This window comes from Centroberyx gerrardi, chromosome 7 (assembly GCF_048128805.1).
Source record: "Centroberyx gerrardi isolate f3 chromosome 7, fCenGer3.hap1.cur.20231027, whole genome shotgun sequence".
Classification (NCBI taxonomy): Eukaryota; Metazoa; Chordata; class Actinopteri; order Beryciformes; family Berycidae; genus Centroberyx; species Centroberyx gerrardi.
In genome coordinates, this window is record NC_136003.1 from 6,528,370 (window position 1) to 6,538,242 (window position 9,873).

Genomic DNA, 9,873 nt, shown 5'->3' on the forward strand with positions numbered 1-9,873 from the left:
CTTTTACTAGATGGACAGCTCTAAGAGAAGCTAGCCCAGCTGTTTATAGCAGTGTGTTTGGCTAAAGTAATGAAGGTCTCCGTCACTAGCTAACATTCGCCAGATCAGTGAAGTTAGCTAGCAAGGTGCGACAGACAGATTTAGGTCATTTCGGCATCCGTGTTTTGAAGTAGATAGTAGTAAACTCATTAGTGATACAAAAGAAAAATAATTTCTATTAAAGCTGCAAGCAGCAATGATCGGGCCCTCGCACTTTGCGCACGTCGGGGTGTGCCGCAGCCGCGGTGGCGTTACTGGACACTGACCGGTCGACGCAGCTATGAATTTAGTATAGAATTTAGTAGGTGGCGCTACATCTATGAGTCAAAATTGGCGTGTAGATGTGTTCAGGCCGGGACTCTGATGAAATGTGTGAAGTTTGGGGCAGATTTGACCACGTACAGCTGAGTTACAAACCACTTCCTGTATTGCCAGTAGGTGGCGCTATGACCATAACTGAATATTGGCCTGTAGATGTGCTCAGGCCGGGAGTCTCATCAAACATGTGAAGTTTGGGGCAGATTTGACCATGTACAGTCGAGTTACAAACCACTTCCTGTGTTGCCAGTAGGTGGCGCTATGACTATGATTGAAAATTGACCTATAGATGTGTTCAGGCCGGGACTCTCATCAAACGTGTGAAGTTTGGGGCAGATTTGACCATGTACAGCTGAGTTACAAACCACTTCCTGTTTTGCCAGTAGGTGGCGCTATGATCAGATGTGAAAATTGGCTTGTAGATGTGTTCAAGCCGGGACACTTATCAAACATGTGAAGTTTGGGGCAGATGTGACCATGTACAGTGGAGTTACATACCACTTCCTGTGTTGCCAGTAGGTGGCGCTATGACTATAACTGAATATTGGCATGTTGATGTCTTGAGGCCATGACACTTATCAAACGTGAAGTTTGGGGCAGATTTGACCATGTACAGTCGAGTTACATAGCACTTCCTGTTTCGTGGCGAAACATGGAAATTCGACGCGGCGCCACGCCCACGCCGTTGGACGAAAACTCAAGCTTATATTAACTTTTAATCGTCAAGGTCTGTTATATACGCTGACCAAGTTTGAGGTGGATCCGATTAACCTCCTAGGAGGAGTTCGTTAAAGTATGACCCCTGTAAATGGCCAAAAATGCCACAATAAATGCAAAATGGCTGACTTCCTGTTGGGTTTAGGTCATGGCACCCATTGACGTTTTTTTTAAGTCTGGACATGATAAATGTGCCTACAAAATTTGGTACATGTAGGTGAAACGTACAGCGACGGGTATTTAGTTGAAATTTTGTAGGGGGCGCTATTGAGCCATTTTGCCACACCCATGTGCGAGACCCATAAAATATTAAATTTTTCAGCACTTGTGAGGCATGTGCAAAGTTTGGTGAGCTTTCGAGCACCTTTAGCCCCTCAAAAATGCGATTCACTGGAGAGAATAATAATAATAATAATAATTCCTTGAAATACAATAGGGCTTCGCACCGGTCGGTGCTCGGGCCCTAATTATCCTTAAAGCCAATGTACAGCCAACAATGTACATTACCTTGCTTACAATAGGCTAATACCGCGTCATTTGACATGATTGCGCAAAAAAAATAAAAGTTCACAAATTTGCTGAACGAGGGGATTGGAGGTGATGGGGGGGTGATCTCTTTGTCAGACTTCTTTCAGACTTTTCCAGGAACCGCAAACACCCTGTTCTAACCTGGTTGGAATGCCAGATAGTTGGGGTTCAATTCATGAATCAAATCACACACAGTAATGCTACCTTATAAAAATAACATTTATTTTCATAACATCATTCTTTAACAGAACAAAAATGTAATTGGAAGTTGACTCTGTTGCTTCATGAAGACACCACAGGCATGGTCACTGTAAGAATCTGAAAGAGAGCACAAGAAACCAGAGACAAAGAGTATGTAGCGTATCATGCGCTGGTATCTTTATGTGGTACAATACGTGTGCATTAGTGTATTTGTGTTTGCTTTTTGCTGATCAAAGTGTGTGTATGTATATGTGTGTGTTTATTACATGTTAGGTGTGCTTGCAATATGTACTGTATGTGTGTAAGTGTGTTGTGTGGCGTGCTGGTGTGATAGTGTGTGTGTGTGTGTGTGTGTGTGTGTGTTTACCAGTATGTTACAGTTGTTGTGTGTAGCGTGTAACACCGGTGTGGTTTTGCTGTGTTACACTCAGTTATACTATGTGAAAGTGTGTGTGTGTTTTACCTCTGTAGCATAATGATGTGCCTGTGTCTGTTTGTTTTACTGGTGTGCTGTTGTTATACGGTGTGTTAGTGGAAGTGTGTTTGTGTGTCTGTGTGTATTGATGTGTGTGTGTTTTACCAATATGTTGTTGTTGTTGTACAATGTGTTAGTATCATAGTGCATCATAGTTTTTTGGTGAATGTATGCGTGCTTTATCTGTGTTTTCGTGTTGTACGGACAGTTAGTGTCATCACGTGTGTTTGTGTGTGTGTGTGTGTTTTTTACCCATGTGTTGGTGTAAAGTGTGTTAGTGTTATTGTATATCTGTATGTATATATCTGTGAGTGTTTTACCAGTGTTTTGGTGCTATACGGCGTGTGCTGGTGTTGTATGGAATGTTAGTGTCATAGTGTGTTTCTGTCTGTGTGTGTGTGTGTGTTTTACCTGTGTGTTGGTGTTGTACTGCGCCACGCTGTTCTCCTGGTCGATGAGGAAGGGGTGGAAGACGTCGAGGTGGAAGAGCGAGGGCCGGGCCGTCAGCACCAGCCGGTCCTCTCCTACGTCCAGAACCAGAGAGCGAGATGACGGCTGGACAGGAGACACAGCGAATATGGTCAAATTTGAAAAGATATTGAATATCAGCACAAAATATTTGCGATCGGCAGCTTCAAAATATTTATATTATATAATATTAGTATCAGCCTTCAAAAATGTATGTATGTCTCACCACGCCAGGTAGTTGTATTTCTGCTATGAGGTACTCCGGGTCACCAGCAGGGGGCTCCACAAGCAGACTGAACTCTGGTCTGGAGGCACAAGCGAGACGAGAGGAAGTAGAAGTAGAAAAAGAGAGAGGAAGGGGAGAAGGTTGGAAGAGATGGAAGGCAGAGGGAAAATGAAAGGGAGTAAAGGAAGGAAAAGGGAGGGGGGAAATGAGAGCAAGAGGCCACAGAGAAAGGAGGAGGGGGGAAGAGAGGGGAAAGGGATGCAACAGGGGGAAAGAAAAAGGGGGGCGGGAGGAGGAAGAGAGGGAATGACAAGGGTAGAAGAAAGGAAGACAGGGGGACAGATGAAAGTGAAGAGAATGACGAGAGATAAGAGATGAAGAAAGAGGAGAAAGTAGAAAGTTATTTTAGAGATGGAAGGGAAAAACAGTGAGGGACAAAGGAGGGAGAGAGGGATGGAGAGAAAGTGAGAGAAATATCTAAACGTATCTGACAAGTGGCTTTGAGTTTGCGTAAAAAAAAATGCACAGATAAGAGCCGGAAAAGAGGATTTACCTTTTGGCGGCAGCAGCGGAGCTCTCCCTACGAAGGAAAAAGGGGCAGAGAGTGAGAGATTGTAGCATCTGTTAACCAAGGACAGTTGAACACAGCCGTTTTTTAAAGTTCCAAAGTTTTCCAGACCTTCATTTCGTGGCAGCTGAAGACAATTATACATGCTCAAAGCTCAAAGCAAAAGCGTAAGAGAAAACGTCTGACGGGAAGCAGCGGGGTTTATGGGAAATGTAGTCTTAATTTTGAGAATCACTTGCACTAACTGTGAGACAGAGGCTACCAACTATGGCCTCATTTGTTTACGGTAATTGTACCAAGGTATGACACTTAATATGACCATGATATATTGAGGTTTCAAAATGCGTTACTTCTGATTGGTGGAGCTGACTACAGGCTCCTCACTCATATATCCATGATGCCACCAATATGGCAGGAAGAGCACAGTAGAATGTCAGTACATGGAGGTAATGACAAAAAACTGTCTTTAGGGCTATTGGATTGGTGATTTCAGTAGATTTCAGTTGAAGAGTCTGAAGCGCCATCTTGCGGTGAAGCTCGGGAAAACACACACGCAGCCATATAAGCGAGACAGGGAGAGAAAGGGTGAGGGAGAGAGAGACACAGGAAGAGAGAGAGAGACGGGGACGTACTCGGGGCGCAGCTCTTGAATGACCGGCCTGCTCTTGGTCCGGATGTTCTGCTCGCTTACGGAGCCAAAGAACTTTCTGTTCTTCAGCACCTTCCAGTCTGCGGACGGACACACACACACACACACACAAACTGACGAGGTGACCTGGAGCAATGCACTCAACCTCTAACTGCTCCAGTGCAGTGGAACAATAAAGCTTAAAATAAGGTTAAAAACCAACCACCCGCCCACCAATACTGTAAGCCGAGACTTCTATATGCCTCGTTAAGTCCCAACACTATGATCAACCTTAGATCTTCTATTTTTAAACGGTCTCCCAGTCACAACAGGAAAACAGTTTAGAATTCTGGTGTTGTAAACTCTGCCATTGGTAGACACTCTCATAATTAATCTCATTGGGAAATATGTGGCTTACAATGATGTTGTACACAAATCAGCATTCCCAACACACCTACCTCTGCTCAGCTCCAGGCTGTATTTGTTCTCTAAACCTTCCAGACATACCAGGATAAGGAACTGCTGGAACAGAGGATCCTTCTACAACAAACACACACACACACACACACACACACACACACACACACACACACACACACACACACACACACACGTATTACTATAGACTACCTGTGAGGATATCCCACTGTCTTGCATTCAACATTAACATTTTAAAAAAAGGGCTTTTCCAAACTGAGTTCTAACAGAATCTCCTCACTTCAAAATATTTTTCCTCATCTGTTTGGCTTTGTGAGGCCTTCTGTTGATTAAGTGTGGAATTACAAGACCACACACACACACCTGACACTTTTGGAAGAACTCTTGGCTGACGACCACGTCATAAGCTGTGCAACCCTGGGAGCCTGAGAGCGAGAGAGAGAGAGAGAGAGAGAGAGAGAGAGAGAGAGAGAGAGAGAGAATGAGGAAACAGAGGGAGGTGAGAGTGAATGTAAAATGTACATGCACAGGGGGAATGAGAAAGTGATGAGATGAGGAGTCAAGATAGGGGGGAAGATTGATGTTCTGCTTTCAATAAACAGTGATGCTGCAGAAACTGAGTCTGCCTTCACTGCTTGAGTTCTCAACCATTTGAAAAACAACTGCTTCGATGCATATGCAACATGATATTTAAGGGAATCCATAGCAGTTACCCAATACACCCTGATGAAGGCTTTTTGCTGAAACGTGGGCGACTTAAGTAAAATGTTAAAGCAGTGACAGATGAGTATTCTTCACTTTTTAGAGATATTAAAAACAACTTCAAGTGATGATTTTTTTTTATTCAAAATGGGCAAATGGGGAAATACAGCCTTTTCAGAAATGAGATCTCAAATGTTCTTACAATTCATTATTTATACATGCCTGCACACACACACCTCATAAATTCTACAATTTTAATGTTTGCTTTCCTTTTGTTCATAATTGAAATGTTTGTGTTTTTGCTCTTGTTTTGTAAAAACAAGTGCTTTATAAATAAATTAGATTTGATAAGCTGGGGTGTTATTTAGCTTATACAATGTTAAGTGTAGTTTCAAAATGACTGGGAGTTCTTTAGATAATAGGGATGTTCTGGTCATGGGAAAATGGGGATTCAAGTCCAACAAATTCACTTTTAAAAGCTTATCTTCTGTTGGCACCATATTGAAAAAATAAACATGGGAACCACCAAATCCAAACATTTGTGAGTTGCAGCTGTCCAAAAATCCATAGTGTGAACACAGTCAGGCCAAGTAACAGACAACGTCACAAGAGTTAGGTGAATATAAACTGAAAATCTTCTCCCTGAGTTATAATGTAACTAAGACCAAAGTCTAGCATGTGATGCAAAAGAGATCCAACTGGACTGGTGTGATTATTTCACTGCTTTCCCGTTTACTGAAATGCTTCAAATATGTCTGCAGCTTGATCCTTGATTTCTCAACTGCTGGCACAAAACGTCAGTTTTCATCTTCCTTATCAGTGGATGTTGTAGTAACTGCACCCACATCATCATTGTCATCTCACATCTGGAAAGGCCCTGTGCATTTTGTGTGAGCCTCCTCCCTGATAACAGATCAGTATGGTGGGGGAAGACTGTGAGATCAAAAGGAAAGGGCACTGACCTCAACGTAAATTACGAGCTGGTATCAAGGAACAGACCTGGTAAATAACCATAAAACTCCAACACTCAGCCCTGTCTCTGTTAATCCCCAAAGAGACAGACAGTCTGAGATGAGACACATTGGAATGTGTCCAACATCAGGAGAAATCTTTGATACAGACTCATGAAACCTTGGGTATCACATTGTGGTGGACTCTAATGCATATGTCTAATTTTATGTGTAACTGTGATGTTTTATATAATAGTTATTTGCATTATTCAATTTCTTTATCTTTACATGCGGCTTAGATAGCCATGTTTGATATTAAAGTGTTCAGGAATTTGTGCTGAGTTTAATAATGTTAATGTTACGACGGTCAATTATATTGGATAGATCTGGGAACCAAAAGTAGGGTTTCATGCATATGTAATGAGCCGTAACACTAGACATGCCAGCCCACGCACACACCCCTCAACTGATCACAACAAAACCAAACACACACATTTCCAATGCAGATTTCATGCACTTTACGTGGTCGCGACACGTGTGCTAACGGAGTCTGACGACAACTTTGTTCCAAAGTTTGTCTCCAAAGACAGACTCAACTGCATCATCATCACAAGCCAAGTGGAAAGCCTGTTTCATCTGTCGCCCATTTATTGCTATCGTTGCTGACTCATGTCTTCCACTGCTCATCTTCCATGATTGTGTCTGCTGAAATGTTGGTTTAATTATCAGTATTGCATATTCACATGATCATCTATTCCTATTGCCATTGATTCATCACAATTCATAGGTATACCTCTTGTATATACTGTATTATATTCACTTGTATTTACCTGATTATTGAGTGTGCTTTAGTTTAGTAATAAATATATTATTTTGCATAAAGTCACCTCCTGTGCTCATTGTGTGGGTTTAAATTCAAACATGCCGAGAACTCACTCCTTCAGATGAGACCTGTTGATGCTGTCTGTTATCTGGTGCCCCGTTCTTAATTCTCATTGAAGCTAACTCTAAATTATATTGATATCAGACACCATTAATACCTACCACTACTACAATGTGGTGTTGAGATCAGCCTTCTATTACTCACCCTGACCACACATCATGAAAATATCTCTTAATTCCAGCAGTACAGACTTTTAACGCACTGCCTCCTGGGTAAAAATAACATCTTTGGCTTCAGCTACTTACTATTGTCTATTTCTGTGTGTGGCTCGCCGAGGCTCATGGGAACTCTGTAGCCGGTGGGGTCCTCTGATTGGAGCAGCTCCACAAGCGCTTCCTTGGAAAGCTCGGGCGGGGGCGGGACCGAGGTCGACTGACAGATGTTGACGAAGATCTTCTGCTGGTCCGGCTGGGACACAGTCTTCACACACATGCCTGGAAAAGTGGAGACAGGAGGAGAGAGAGAGGGAGGAGAGAGGGAGATGGAGAGGGAGAGAGAGAGCGAGAGAGAGAGAGAGAGAGAGAGAGAGTCAGTCAGTGTGTGTTTGTGTGTTTTAGGTCAGTTGATAAGTACGCGTTTTGCAGAGACACTAACCAGGCTGTGGTCGGATCACTTTGGAGTCTGGACTTTCACTTTGCATCTTTCCCATTGTCTACAAACAGAAAGGTCAGTTTATTTCAGTTCATTAATGGTTCACAGAGGAGAGAGCCATTGGCACAGTTTACACAGAGGCAATAACTTAACGCATGTCAATAGAATAGCATGGAACGGTACAATGCTTGAGTGTCACATAGTGTATATTAAGCATGAGGGAGTGACAGAAAAACAGAGTAGGAGAGGGAAAGAGAATGAGGAGAGAGTGACAGACCTTTCTGCCATGTCAAGCCTCCATTGGAACGCAACAGAAGACAAATGACTGATACAGTATGTTTCTTGGCAGAGTTTATATTTGGCCTAAAGAGACAGAGCCTCTATTGCCAAACAGCCTGTTATTTGTCCCTAAGGCTCGGTTTAACATTCTTGAGGCATCCGCACGTCACCACCAGCTGGAATAGTCTTGGCAGAGCCAGGCTACAGTACAATCTGTGCTGGAAATTTCCCCTAGCAGGAAAGAAAAGTACAGTTTTGGCCCACTGGCCAGGCTGCCTGGTAAATTCCACAATTCATTTTTTTACTAGCCAACTGGGATTTTAGAATTGAATAGAACAATAGTTGGTTAACTGCCGAAGTGGCTGGTAGAGCAGACCATCTTACCAAAGCCAAAGGTGCAGAAAAGTGAATGGTGATATTAGCTCCATTTTATTCTCAGGTAGTAATCACAAATGAGACGCTTGCCCATCACAGTTTCACAAGCTCTCCATCCAAATTATATTATTTGCACTTTGTAATGACATGACAATGTCATACTTTATTGTCATTGAACTTTTATTTATTACATCGTATCGTGGTTGTATTGAATCGTGAACCACACATTGTGTATCGAATTGTAAGCATATTGTCCCATCCCTAAGTATTGCTAAAACTTTTTGGTGCCAAGTGAGGAAAATATAACAGACTAAAATTACACGTGTCATGGTTTCCCTTTAAACCCTTTAATTTAGCAGCTAACCCACCTGTAACAGCAGCTGTTGATACAGCTCCTCTTGCTGCTGCAACTCCAGCTCCGAGCTGAGGAGGGAGGAGTCTGTCGCCATTGCTATGGACAGAAATCAGTCAATGAATCAATGACATTGTAAAATAATTACACCATAGATAATATATAATGTCTAAGATACAGGTATAGTGCTGCAGTGCCATGTTATATTACATATTCTGTAACTTTTTCAGCCTGGGACCCAAATTGAGTAAATTGGGATTCTCTCTGTAAGCCAAGCTCATTTACTGGTGGTCTTGTTCTAACGTTACTGATATCCAACATCAGCCTAACCCTACATGGTCATGAACTCTAACAATAGCTAAAAGTAGCTGTCAGCAGTATTTATGGTTGTAAAGTCCCGGTTTCCCACCAGCTTTTATCTCTTTAGAGCAGAGGCTCTTAAACGTTTTCATGACAAATAGACAGGCACTTGATAAGATTTTGTCCCAGGGATAATGGAAATGGATTTTGGTATTGTTGATTTAGTATTGAGAGTACAACAGTTATTCTTACACCTTCTCTACCAGGGGTAATTTTAGTGAATTATGGTGAAGTATAATGACATTGCAATGTTATGTAGTTTAATACATCCACGGTGTAACGTTCAGCTCAGAAGCCACCTCTAGACTTCACTTTACAGACAGGATACAGGTTTGTACACAAGGCTTTGGCTGAACGAGCGTGTCATGTGTTGCTATGGACGTTGCTACAGGAGCTAAGGCTACAGTAAGCTAGGCTAACTTTAGCTCACTGGCAGTGCACACCTCAGCTGGCTGCCTGCGCTTTGTCTCAAGTCAAATCATTTCACTCTCTACTCCCTATTCTCAACACACAGTACAAAAAACGGTTGTTTACCTTTCCACAAGCACAGCTTCCAACCTCCTTGTTCCAGCTAGACGTTGAATCCACGACTTCCTGGTCGCTCTGACGTCGACGTCCCTGATGCTGCGTTTTCAAAATAAAAGTCCCAACTAACATTAACCCTTGTGATATCTGGGTCAAATGACCCGGTCTCACTCCTAGTAGGCCTATAAAG

At 42.6% G+C, this 9,873-nt stretch overlaps 1 protein-coding gene across 1 annotated transcript; it reads right to left on the bottom strand.

Moving 5' to 3' along the window:
• Positions 1–1,803: 1,803 nt before the first annotated feature.
• pih1d1 (PIH1 domain containing 1) lies at positions 1,804–9,777 on the bottom strand. Its single transcript, XM_071903459.2, has 11 exons — positions 9,693–9,777; positions 8,815–8,897; positions 7,796–7,853; positions 7,447–7,635; positions 4,970–5,031; positions 4,627–4,708; positions 4,173–4,269; positions 3,526–3,552; positions 2,973–3,051; positions 2,690–2,833; positions 1,804–1,920 (listed from the first exon to the last, which is right to left on the bottom strand). Exons 2-11 carry the CDS (start codon positions 8,893–8,895, stop codon positions 1,885–1,887), a joined length of 855 nt encoding a protein of 284 aa, XP_071759560.1. The 5' UTR covers positions 8,896–8,897; positions 9,693–9,777; the 3' UTR covers positions 1,804–1,884.
• Positions 9,778–9,873: the final 96 nt, after the last annotated feature.